General features: G+C 38.3%; 1 protein-coding gene across 1 annotated transcript in view; it reads right to left on the minus strand.

Moving 5' to 3' along the window:
* Window positions 1–741: 741 nt before the first annotated feature.
* Window positions 742–14420, minus strand: part of LOC134535304 (general odorant-binding protein 72) — a 33463-nt gene continuing 19784 nt past the window's right edge. Inside the window, exon 7 of the mRNA XM_063374372.1 lies at window positions 742–845. Within this exon, the coding sequence (XP_063230442.1) occupies window positions 828–845 (18 nt within the window). The 3' untranslated portion in view covers window positions 742–827. The remainder of the gene's footprint in view (window positions 846–14420) is intronic.

A 14420-nucleotide genomic window follows, 5' to 3' on the forward strand; every position in this document is an offset into this window, starting at 1 on the left:
TTTAAAAAAAAATAGTTATGTGTGAATACAAATAAATGGTACCATTTGCAGGGTTATATAAATTCCAATAAAGTAGTCCATGTACCGTGTGGTCTTGACATTCATTAAACAGTTTATTATTGACTTGATTTATTTAAATTGAATTTCTTTGATTGAAAGCAATGATTGACATAGTCTAGTCTTCCGACAGTAGAAACTTTTTTTTCTGTAAAATCAAATTTCAGTGACAATATTGTACATTAGCATCAAGCATCGTATTTTTCGGAGTAGTTATTTTTTGTATACGCACTTATATATGTATTGGCCTTGATTCCACTAACTTATTTTAAAGTACTGTTAGATATTATGATTCATCGAGGAAATTTTTGACTGTTTGGTTGGCTTCAAAACTGGCAATATTTGCAACATACCTTTCTTTATTGGTTCTTATCATTGAAAGACGCTTAGCCAACGAGGACACACGTAAGGCAGTATAAAAGTATGTGAATCACCATGAAATAACTACTTCATGTAAAGAAACATATCTTCCAATCATAAGAGTAGAAAGATGTTACAGTAGATCGAGTACTATCGTGGCGCAAACACATTTTTTCGCTACACCATCATTTTTGAGTAATGTAGCTAATACTAGGTAAATTTATTTTTAAATGAATAAGTTAGAACATGAAGTAGAATTTATTGCAGAAAATTAGCTACATATTTAATTCATTGTTGTACTGGATGTAAATCAAACTTGCATTGCCCGTTGTTCATTACTGCAATGGAAGAATAGCCGAATAATCCTTTATTCTTCTAGAATGTATACTTCCTGCTGACTGGAACTTTTTTCAAGGAAATAGAAAAATCTGGAACAAAATATGAACATGTGGATTACACAGGTAGAATATTTGATACAAGGCCATGATTAATAATAACAAAAAGTTACAATATGTTTTTAAACAAAATATTGGAAATTAAGTTCTTATTAATATAGTTTGGTGTAGCAAAAACTGTGAAGTTGCTGCTTTTACAATCCCACTGCGGCATTCGTCGACATTTCCTCGAGTAGGAGACGTTACGTAATTTTGACAACTTTCAGTGACTCTTCCCACTGGCATCGAGTTTCTTCTCCCACGAGGTTCCGTAGCTGGAACGAGGTTGGGAACGACCGCAGAGTGAGATCAGTTGGCGGTATAACAGCGTTCCGAAACAGAATTAAATACGTTCCTCGGCGACAAAGTACGGACATTGCAGGGTGCGTCACACAAAGCCTCGCCTAGGGGCGGCTCCAGGGCAGGACATCACACGGGGTCCCGCGCCGGAGCACTTAGTTATTTTCCAGTGTTCTGTTAAGAAAAATATGGAACACTAATGGGAAAAAGAAAATTAAATTATCATTATCTTGTGATTTAACGTGCTGGCCATAACCTACTTAAATTCATGATTTCCTATCAGAAAAAATATATATTCAAAGATTTTATTGCCACGTAATATAATGACGTGATTCTTCAGGAAATTTCATCGCAAACGTTATAAAACTGACCTTATGTGTTTTAAAATATTAATTTTTTTAGTATTTTAATAATGCCATAGAACAAAATATCGATATTATAGTGCTGATATTTTTATATAGATATTTTTTTATGATGATATCGATTTTGAATAATATAATATTTTTTAAGTAAAACATAATTTTTTAAAATTATAAGTAAATTTTTTTCTAGCTGTTGAAGTCTTCTGAAAAAATCTGTTATTTAAAATAATTATTTAAAATGACTTTTTTTACTTATTATTTATTATTACCATTTGTAGATGTTTGCAGACTTCTTTTATTCGTTTAAATCTTTAGAAGTCTATTAAGAATAACAATCAATACAAATTACCTAAAATTAAAAAAGTTACTTTTTCTAGAAAGAGCTTCCTTTATATTGACTTAGATGTATACATGACTCAATATAAAATATACTTAAATAATAATTATATAATAAACAATGAATTGTGTGTATTATAATAGTAATAGACTGATATATCGCAAATATCGATTTTATCAGCACCGGAATAATTAAAGCGATATATCGAAAGACCGATACATCGATTTGTTGAAAAATATCGCCATACCTAGTTTTGTTGCTGTTACATAAATTTGACTGGTAAAGATTTACGCCATTTCGGCTTTAAGATTCCTGCTGAAATAGATTGGTTATCGGGTATGAGGCTATAAAGCCTTTCTTTATTACCATGGATGCTGATAGCAGAGCAAACAGTTTTATTTATGAACATAATATACAAATACACATTACTGAAGTCTTAGAGCACTTGGTAGTCTATTTTTAACTTGTCAGGCAGGTTTAAAAAGTTTGAAATTTCAATAACCCAGGCTGGCGCTCGCTGCTTGTATTTGTTCCGCAACATACGTCAAATCCATCTATAAATTAAAAATTAACGTCATGTCTACCGGAAAAACTACTTCCATAATTCCACTCGAGCAGAGATGGCGAAAAAAGATTATTCCACCCACTTGCTCTGTTATTCCGCGGTCACTACATGAAAATAAAATTGCGAGTGTTCCACAATTTCTTATAACTGTAGTCCTTAAATGTTCGAATTAGAAAATGTATGATATTTATTAAGATATATATGGGCTATAACAAAATACAATAAATCCCTAAGTGTCAAACTTGGCGTAGTCTGCATTAAACGTAAAAAAAAATACACGTTCTTTTAATGATTCTTGCAATGGTGAAGATTGATTAAAAACATTATTTTTGGCATTTGCCATTGCATATTTATACTGTATGTCATAGAGAAAACCTGAAGTACGGGAAAAGAAAGTTGACTTCACAAACCCACAGAAAACAAGGCAAAATCAGCTGATGTCAAATTTTGAGTACATAGACAGCACAGAGAATTCTGTGGAAGGAATTATAACAATATCACAGCACAGACGAGCACAGTGACAACAAGAACAGTAAATATACACAAACTACAACCTTGGACAACACGGCGACAAACAGAGGAACCCAATGATGATACTAAACAGATAATTTGGGCAACACAACACAATGACGCACTAATTTCTTCCACGTTTTTTCTCCTTTTTGATGTGTAAACATCTTACCTCACGGCATACGGCATTTGGTAGAAGTTATTTCGTGAAAATGGAACAAAAGTCGATGAATGGAAATGTGACCAATGTGGCGGACCTACGTGTAGCAACACAAACCCGTAAGCGGTCACCGTAAACATTAAGGTATGTACCAATAGTATTGGTGAGCCCAATGAATCTTTATTATAGTGAAACTATCCTAGAATATATTTCGTAAGCAAAAATAGTCATAGTAAAAAGTAATCCCAAGTTTAAAAATACCTAAGTATACTGGAATTACATTGTTTACTAGCTATACAAAGTTTCTTTCCCAAACCCCAATTATCCCAATAGCGTAGTGGTAGAAATCACGGTTGATAACCTTAAGGCGTAATTTTTGACGTTGTTCAAACCCTATTACTTAAAATACGTTTTATTTAATTTTTATAACATATTACAGTATTATACAAATTGTGCTTTAAGCAAATATACCTATATAAACTAGAAGGTTGTAAGGCGCCCGTTAAAAAAAATATGAATATAAAAAGACCTTAAATGTAATATAACCGAGAATTGTTTTTAGAATTCAATTTCTTTTAATATTGTGTAAATAAAAATAATTTCTGATACATATAGAAAGATAAAAAATAAGTTTAAAAATATATACATTCATAATGTGCATCTTTACTATCTACCGATAATTTTAGCAGCAAGAAATAATTGTCCACAAAAAAAAAGAATATAATATAAAAATTTAAAAGGGCATAACTACAAAAAACAAATATGTAAACATATTTTATGGCATACAAGCGTATATATATACTAATATTATAAAGCTGAAGAGTTTCTTTGTTTGTTTGCTTGAACGCGCTAATCTCAGGAACCACTGGTCCGATTTGAAAAATTCTTTCAGTGTTGGATAGTGCTTTTATCGAGGAAAGCTATTGGCTATATTATATTATCAATAACATTAGGGATCCTTACTAAAAGTCCAATTTAGAATCAAATGCGTTGGAGGGGGTTAGATACAACATGCAGTACACTTACGAAGTGTGTGTTGACAATGCCGCAGGCGCTAGAAGTTTATTTCCTATTGCCTATTAACATTGCTGCCACGCACTAGATGCCTTATCATTCTTAATTTTCCCATACAAGTAAAAAACACCCGTGTGATATTAACAACGAAGCAATCAGTACCCTCATAAGATTTCAATTAGTATTTAAATACTTTTTATCACTTTAAATCGCAAACCTAAACTAGTGTTTTTTCCTCTCTCTGTGTTTAATTAGTTTTTTTCTTTTACTAGAATTATTTTATTATTTTTAATTTATTTTTATTTTTCGGACCAATAATAATATTCCTCTCCCGTTACATTTCTGACAAGGACTTGTGTGTATATATATACATATATATACATATATACATATACATATATATGCGAAATACCACTCACTGACTCACTCATCACGAGATCTCTAAACCTATACACCCGATTGACTTGAAATTTATCATAGTTACTCATTTTGTGATGTAGACGCTCACTAAGAACGGATTCTGCGGAAATCCGATCCCAAGGGAAGTTTCGGGGGCGTAATATATCAAAATTTCCAGTTTTTGGTAGGAAATCACCATGGCAACGGCTGTTACTTTGCTGATGCTTCATTCGTCTCTATGGCAACGACTATTTCATTGTTAGTGCAGTCCTCATCACCGTTGAAATTTTGCGGGTACTTTGAATATCAAAAATTGACCTTTTTTTCAAGTATATATATTTTACAGACTTGAAACTTCACAGTAATGTTCCTTATGTTACGCAGGATGACGTTTTCTGAAATTTAGATCCCATGGGTGGTTAAAAACAGGCAACAGTGGGTACTTTGTCTGCATGAGAACAGGATTTTGCATTGTTCATGCCTTCTGCGTCTCCATGGCAACGGGCATCGCGTGGCTGTGGCGTACCCACAAGGAGGGGCATGTATAATGAGCGGCGCAAGAGTGATCTGCCTGTAGACTGCCGTAGCGAAGTACGGGTACATCAGTTGTACGTTTCGTGCACGAGTCGGGAAACCATCGGTGCTATTCATTTTATCTCCGGTACATTATACAGCATTGTAATAAATTTTCACTGAATTTTTTTATTTACCATTACTGTAAATGGGAGATGTGGCTTAATTTTTTTCCATTAGTATAGCCGTGCGAAGCCAGGTCGGGCAGCTAGATATATACATAAAATACAAAAATACCAACGGTTTTTTAATATAAATATAAACTGTAAGAATTTAAGCATATTTCAAAAATAAAAACAAATATTTTCGAAAGTGCATAAGTACCTAATTCAAAATATTATCAAAAGATTCCCAGTGAAGCACATAGATTTCTTTAAAGGAAAAAAAAATTCACCGTTTTTCGTTAAGAGCTAAACTTTCTGAAATATAAGCCTTTTTATTAATTATAAGCACAGTTGATTGTAATGCGCCTAAGGCGCAGTTGAAAAATCACGAATATAACACACACTTTAATCTTTGCTATTAACCAATAATTTTAGCTGCAAGAAATTAAGTGACCAAAAAAAGAAGAATAAAATATGAACTTTCAAAAGAAGTAAATAAAAAAAGAAAAACTGCCAAAAAAATAGTTTTGCTAAACAAACATATATGTATATACATAAAAGCCAAAAATACCAACGGTTTTTTAATGAAAATTTAAACTTCAAAGATGTAGGCATATTTAAAAAATAAAAAAATAAAAAGATATTAGAAAGGGCATAAGTAAATAATTTAAAATATCGTAAGGCTCCCATACCCACTAATTTCAATTTCCAAAAAAAGAAAAAAATTCACAGTTTTTCGTTTAGAGTTAAACTTTCTGATATATAAATAAGCCTTTTAAGTAATCATAAGCATAGTAATTCGTAAGGCACTCATTGAAAAATTATGAATATAATGAAGAACTTTAATTAAATAACTAAGGCGTGTTACACTTATGTAGCTGTATGTCATATGTTACTATATTGTTACACTTCCATTTTCTATTTTATACACATCTCTATGGAGTATGCTAATATTTGTGCTTCATGATACGCCTGTCTCCAATGTATAAATATCTCTTTCGCTTTACGCTTTACGCTTTACGTCAGTGATGAGCGTAACTATATATAGGATACATTTTTTTAAATCTTGTTGTTATAATATTATTAAATACAAGTAGTATATAAATGGGGCTCCTGAAACAGGATGCAGGATGTGGATTGATGATGGTCGACCGCCATCTTGGATTGTGACGTCACGGCGGCCATCTTGGACGAGCGTAATGGGACACAGCGTATCGGGACATAACGTAACGGGACATAACGTAACGGGACATAACGTAACGGGACAAGTAGATCACGGCGGCCATTTTGAATCCGCCATTTTGGATCCGCCATCTTGGATGACGTCATTTTGTTATCTCGAACTTTCCGCCATTTTGTTTTCCGCCATTTTGGATTATGACGTCACCGTTGCATTTTTCGTTACGGCCGCCATCTTTAACTTTTTTATTTATTATCCGATTTTAATGAAATTTTTTTTAAAATTTATAAAAAAATTCATTTAATAAAATTTTAATAAAAAATATTTAAAAATCATACATTATCGACACGGAGCTCGGAGTCCTCGGTTCGAACCCGGTGAGGGCGAAAAAAAATTTAAAAATGGCGACAGGCTCCTTCCTCAATGACGGCTGCTGGTAGACTGACTTACCCCCACCACTTTTTTTCAAAGCATATATATCGTCACCTAGTATGACGTCATGTCCGCCATCTTGTCTTCGATGCTGGAGACCACCATCTTGTTTTCGGCCGATAGAGTACGCTGACGCCATGTTAGTTTAACTCTTACCCGCTAGAGTGCAGTAATCATTTATTATTGCTGTGACACCCGCCATCTTGTCATTTGGCCGCCATCTTGAAAATCCGTAATTATTTAGCTAGAAATTCGGGAAAAGTTCCACAATTCATTAAATAAATCACTCATTAATTTACATATTGATTCGATGGATTCCTGTCCTCGGTTCGATACCCGATCGATGCAATAATGTTTAATTTTATGAAGAAAAAAAAACAATAACTTCAATAAACCATGTTCAACATTCTTAAAGAGACTTTAAATCCTTTACTGCCATCAAGACCAACATATTGGAAATTTGTTATTTTAATGCTAGAGATTCGGGAAAAAGTTCAAAATTCATTAAATAAATTTGTAATCTATATACTGACTGATTAGATCGACTAAGCTCCTTGGTTCGATCCCTGGATGATACAATACAACTTTAATTTAAAAAAAAATACTAAAAAAGTGACAGGATTGAGAAAATAAAAAACACCGCAAGTACTTTTAAAAACTTTTATTACATACATTCTAATCTACTACAAGTACAAAAAATAATACACAGACAAATTACTAAAGTCTTGGTTAAGATTTATTTCCGCATTTAATCTTGTGCTGTTCAAGACACTGTATAGCTGTGAGTCCTGATTTTCGAGGTCGATTAGCAAAATACTTAAAGCACATCTTACACATATAAATCTTATGTTGATGTTTTGTAACCTGGGGTCTTACAAGTCGGGAGAAGTTTTTGATGTAGCAGTAGTGTGCAGAACCGCCTTCACTTGTCACAAGCAACAAATCGAAATGATTTTTTCTTTCTTGTTTGGTTACCCGAATCGGACACACCTTATTATCCTCATTTAGCGCATACACATTAACTGAGACTTCAGGGTTATTTTTCTCAAAAACTTTTATCTGATTTAATGGTGGCGGATAGCACAGTCCATCGAAGTTGTACTTATTCTCCAAAGCATAATACCTCTTATCAACACGGTTTTGATGACTTCCCTCGACAAATCTTGCCAAAATACTCCATTTAAAACAAAACTGGTCCTTGAAGTTTTGGCAATTGACTACTGCTCTTTTGTTGACTATCGCCTCAGGTAAGGCAATAAATGATGATGTCTGATGGTATGGAAGCATACTATCACTTGATTCGTTTCCTATGCACATAATCTTGTGACTGTCCAGACTGTTACAATGCGAAAAAACCTTATCGCATTTGTCGCACTTATATGTCTCTCGAGAGATTGTCAGAGACCCACTGCAGGTTATTGATGCACCACAATATTTGCATTGATGCGATGTACGCTCTTCATTAGTTGAAGAATCCATTGCTGATGATGAAACTTCAGCTGATGGTGGAACAGCACGTATCGTTGTCTCCTCTGCAGCAGGTATCGGGATCTTCACAGCTGTCGACACCTCAGCCATTGAGCCCTCCGCTGCCGTGGTCTCCTCTGCAAATGGTATCGGGATCTCCGACTCCATCATTGCTGCTGTCGGTAAACATTCTATTCCGGTCGACATAACTAAACCTCACGAAACTTAATGGAGAGAGCACGTCCGTACTGCACCGCGACCAGAGGTGAACTGCGGGTCCAGTCGTCTGAACCTCGCTTATATACCCGTGGTCTACTGGTATACCTCATGAGTCAAAATAATGTCTGTATTAAAAAATTTTTTATTAGGTACCTAAAAATTGCAGAAAAAAAAACACACGAGTTCCAGTTTTACACATTTATTTATAAAAAGTACACAAATACATATTAGGTTAAGGAATCAAGCATTTTTACAAGCACAGTCTTTAATGCCACACGAACTGACACGTTGACTCCGGTTCCAACTGGTTCGTTGACTCCGGTTCCAACTGGTTCGCAGGCCACAGGATCAGGAACACAGGTTTCCAGCTGGTCATCTTCTGTGACGTTGACAACTCCGACAAGACATGGTCGATGACGTCTGTGACCACGTCTACGCCTGGGCTTTGGCTCAGTGCTAGTTGGGACAGATTCACTGCCTGAACTGCGACGACGAGACACACACCGTTTGGGCGTCTGCGTAGAAGCATCACAGGTCGCAACAGGTTGCAACACGCTCATGTTTGGTGTTGCACATGCAGACGAGGCGACTACCTCAACGATGCTAGCAGGAAGGATTGTGTGTGGTCTCACGTGATAGACGACACAGTTTCCAGGTTCGCAACAAGCTACCAGCTGCTGAGTCGGTTCGTAGGACACAGGAAAGTGCGCAAACCGCCAATGCTGAGCACCTCCATCACAGGTTTCTGTATATGTACGTAGATATCCGGAATCCCAGTAGCTGTACTCGACACTGCTGAAGCTAGGTCTTGCGCTCACGTACACGTTAGCAGGATGAAACGTAAACATCTTCTTGCAGGTCGAACGTCAACTGAAGGCACGTACGTATGTACGCCATTTATATATGCAGGCTCCTACTAACATTGTGTGTGCCATTTCTGCATTAGCTGCGAGTTTGTACAGGCAGAGACACGTTCAAACTTGTCACATGGCTGCATGTCGTATATTGCACTAAGCTTGCGCAGGGAAGGACAGCCGTAGTCGGTCTGTATATCTACGATTTCAGCTGCTCCAACGTCGCACAGTTCTCGTAGCCATTTCTTCTGTTCGGGTCCGGCAACGTAGATTATTTCGTTTTGAACTAGTAAATCTCCAATAGTGTTTTTCACTTGGTGGTACGGAATTTTTCCTTCGTCCCACTCTAGTCCGTGATAGTATTTACATAACCATTCGTTCGACCGTTTACTTTTTTCGTCTAGTAGTTTCCACGGATACGGAGGTCGGAAGCTGCGGGTTCGAGTCTTGTCTCCAGAGGTGACGCTAATTTCCTTGAGCACGAATCCATTTTGACTCTGGAAACCTTGCAGGTTGCAGTACATCTTGTCGCTAGCAATGCTCGGTCGTAACTAAATTATTATCGAAAACGAAACAGTATTTATGTCAGAATTTTCACAAGTTTGTCTCGACAATTGTACGAAGCAAGCCGATCGTGAAGTATCAGACAAAAAGCATAGGTGTTTGGTGGAATATTTCCGCTAGTCGTTATCTCGATCCTACAGTCGATGATGTTTGAATTTATTCGATCATCCTGTTTGGAAACGTCAAACACCATTAACGGTGCCTTGTTCTTGAAACTGTCGGGACTCAGTATCGGTGACTGTCTCCGCCCATAGTAAGCTTGCTGAATCTTGGCATACATTTGATATGCTAGAAGGAATCTTCCACTTTCAAAGTCCATGTTCATGTCAACGTACGGATAACTTTCGCTGTTTAAAAATATTTTTACATTACGTATTTGACAGTTATCGAATACGGAGCGACTTACTCCTGCATTGAGCTGTCTTCCGGTCTGAAGCCCGACGATGATGTATCTTGGTTTTTCCGTAGCGAAGCTGGACTTTACTATCCAATTGATACGCTGACTATGAGGCAAGCCAGGATAAGTTTCCAGGCTCCAGGATCGGAATGGCACATCGAAATTCTTGCCATTTTCTATGTTCTTCTACATCTTGACTCGTTCAACGGTGCTTACTTGGATGTGGGGCAGCATCCACTCGATAGACTGTAGTGTTAGCGAGACATCTTGAGGGTTTTCTGCAGCGGCGACAATTGCATTAATGTGCGTGTTGGCTAGAAGCAGTACGAGCTCTTGTTTCGAATTAATGATTATATGCTTGTAGTCCTCAGCGAATCCAAGAAGCATGGACAGAGGAACACAAACTTCGAACTTCCCTTCGGCATAAACCGGAAGCTTATATTCATCCTCGAGAGCCCAACCGGCCATCTTTGCAGCAGACAGTTCATTTGGCGTGAGCGAAAGGTAATTTTTCATAGCAGATGTTATGCCTACATCTCTCGTCTGGTCTACCTCGACACCATTGAGTACATAAGTAATGCGTTCGATTAGGTGAAGAATACCATTGCAGGATATTGACGTCGTTGTCGGATGCGTACCATCCGCTTTTGTAAGCGTGCCTCTTATACGTAGAAATGACTGCGAAGGTAAAGTACAAATATCTTGGTGCTGTACTGCAATGCGTACTTCCGATGGTAGTGCGTACGGTCCGAGCAGGAAAGGCTGGTACTCGTGTAATTCCATTTTCGTAATGCTGTCATCAAAAATGACCGGATCTTCCACGTTGAGGATTTCGTCTTCCATATTTATTCGGCACTTGTCCAATACTGAGAAGATACTTTATGTTGTCAGGTGTTAATGCACCGATGTCTGGTAGAGAACTGTTCTTGTTCACGCCAATACGATTTCTTTTATAACTGTTCGTTGTTACGAACTTTATGCCCATTGCTTCAAGTGCAGACGTAATGTAATTTCTTCGTCTTGAAAATTCACCAATCGTCCTCGCTGGTCAACGATTCGGACGACGACTTCGTGTGCGCACTTCACGACGACTGGAACGTAAATGATACTTTGCGGTACTTCGACCAGTTTATATCCTGGCGGGACCATCGGCGAAAACTCGTGCAGCATGTTGCTTAGTCTTCCGTTGAGATACGTTCCACTTGCCAAATTACAGTTTATTCTTATGACATTCACAGGCAAAATGTTTACTGCGCGTGTAGATTCGTACGTTCTTCCCGTATCATAAACCTTTGATTCGAATCCGAGCATCGTACCTATGGTGCCAGGTTTCGTAAAGTCGACATTTTCACTGCATGTTAGAATGCTTTTTTGAGTGTTTGGATTTCCACGCAGTTGAAAGTCTACATCCTGTGGTAACATATCCCTGATGTAATTTGCAATGTCGTCAATTTCGTAAGAGCCAACAGGTAACTGTATTTCATGAGCGGTCCCATCGCTTTTCAGGAAGCAGATCTTGCAATTTTCTTCGTCGATATTAGGTATGGCATTATACGTTTGAAAATCTACGAGTCCGATACACCATTCTCCGTCTAAATCCAGAGGCGGGAAATGAACCGCCCGCAGCTCAGATGCGTGACCTGTCAGGGTAAGTGTTATCGACATGACTAATAAATTAACATCACCTCACAACCTTTAAGTAGCAATTTTTATTTGTCAGCTAATTTTTGTTTGTTAAAAAGCGAAGACACAAGTGTCCGCAGTTTGTTTGATTAGGCTTCTGTTCCGTTTCGTAATTGTAAAACAACGTAGTGGACCGGCCCAGGTACTGTCGCAGTTCGGGCGGAGGGCGTAAATTTCCAAAACTGTCGTAGTAAGTTGCTTTTTTTCCAGACTTTATGTACGCCACCCAGTGCGTGCCGCGACCCGCCGACGTGTCTAAATTAATTATGGCACACTCACGTGTCTTTGGCTTGCTGGGCAAAGTGTCTCGCATAAACACGCCGCGGAAATTTGGTATTTTGAGTTTGCGTGCGTACTTTATTAAATCTACGTTGGTGAGCGGTCGTTTCGGTAGGGAACTTAGGATTTTCTCTTTACACGTTTCTTTCTCATGCCTCGTCCTGTCTTGTGAGGATGCAAGTACAGTCCTGCGCCGTTTTTTTTACCGATGGCAATGGCTTCCATGCTGGCATTGTGTCGCTGCGCTTCTTTTAACTGCTTGCGCTCATTCTTCGAAGTGTTGACTGCCCGCACTATACCGCTCGTTGCACCGATAAGGCCTCCGAGAGCACCCAATGCAGGCAAAAGCAAAGGAAGAAATCATCCTATAATCTTCTTGTCGAGAGTCTGTAGTTTTTGCTTGGCTTTTTGCACGCCTGCACCGATCTTGCGCTTCTTGGTCTTGCGTGAGTTAGTCTTTGACTTGATGTAGCTGGTTCGACGAGCACCCAGTCCTAATTTCGTCTTTGCCTTCATGATCTTAGATACGCCCCACGCTGCGATTTTCTCTCCTAGTCCCGCGTTCGACGATTTACTTATATCTTCGGCTTCCTGTGCCAATATCTCGTCGGCCCGGTGCCTGGATTCCAGATCCTTGCTTAATGAATATGCGATATCGTGCTGCTTGCACTTTTCGTCGAGAGAATTAATGCCCACGTCACCGCGAGCTAACCTTTTCGCTAGTTTCGTGCCGGGGCCGCAAAATCTGTAGCCGGGAATGTGTAGCTCGAATGGTAGATTGTTTATCAGAGAGTTCACGAGTCCTGCGCCGATGTGTTTTTTGTTCTTACCTCTTCGAGTCATTACGCACAACTGACCAGAAAGTATAAATGTGTTTGATTTTATACAATTACTTTAGTACAATGCAGGTCGTCAAGCAAGACGTGTGTTTGCCCGTGCGCATTACGCAAGACGATGTATTTAGTGCGCGTGAATCACGACATGGCTTACTGTTGCCTTCTGCCGTACGTTGCATAATGGCGGGTCCGTCCAACTGCGGTAAAACGTGTGTTTTACTGAGTTTACTGGAGGAACCAAATGGTCTTCGGTTCGAGAACGTTTACTTGTATTCCAAGTCGTTGCAACAGCCAAAGTACCAGCGCCTAGCAACTGTTCTACGATCTGTGGATGGTCTGGAGTATTTTCCGTTTAGCGATAATACCGATGTTGTACCTCCAAGCGAAGCAAAAGCCAATTCCGTGTTTGTTTTCGACGATGTAATGTGCGAGAAACAAGGCATAATACAAGAGTACTTTTCCATGGGCAGACACGCCAAGGTAGACTGCGTTTACCTGTGTCAGACGTACAGTCGTATTCCAAAACATCTCCTACGAGACAACGCAAATGTCATAGTTTTGTTTCGCATGGACGAACTTAATTTACGCCACGCTTATGATGATCACGTAAACACCGACATGACATTCCAGGAATTCAAAGACATGTGCTCCTTGTGTTGGAAAGAAGAACACGGATTCCTAGTTATAGTCAAAGACTGGCCTCTATATAAGGGCAGGTACAGACGAGGTTTCGATCAGTTTATCACCAAACATGAGTCATAGCATTTCGAAATTCGGTCGTAGCAGTCGAGACTTACGTACTTCTCTCAAGTCTCATGACGACGTTATCCGCAAATACATTTCGCTACTGGCTCAAAAAATAGACGGGGTGAAAAAGGAATTACTTGAGTACCTCGTAGCCATAGACCAGCGCGTGGAAGCTTCGGATTCTCGCATTCGCGACATGATCGAAGTTTCTAATACACAAAGACGGGACGATCTGAGGACTTTTCAAAGTAGTCTGAAAGCATCACTATCTCAATCGTCAACAAATTTAGATTTGGCCAAACACAAGAAAGAAGTTTCTGCGAACGAATAAAAAAGTATAAAAGGATGTCTTGCAATAAGTTTTCAGCCAGTACAATGTCGGACCTGGCCAGTGACCTTCATCGAGCTATACAGTCTGTTCGCGAAAAATATTTACTTGCTAGACGAACCAGACTTGCACGTGAGATGGAAAATGAGGAGATATTTAAACCAATCACTAGTCGCCTCGACGAACTTAAAAACAAGGAAGAACCAGCCTTCATTGTGAAGACAGAAGTTGAAGATGAAATGCCGACTGTAAAGAAGAG

The sequence above is a fragment of the Bacillus rossius genome, chromosome 8 (genome assembly GCF_032445375.1).
Source record: "Bacillus rossius redtenbacheri isolate Brsri chromosome 8, Brsri_v3, whole genome shotgun sequence".
Taxonomy (NCBI): Eukaryota; Metazoa; Arthropoda; class Insecta; order Phasmatodea; family Bacillidae; genus Bacillus; species Bacillus rossius.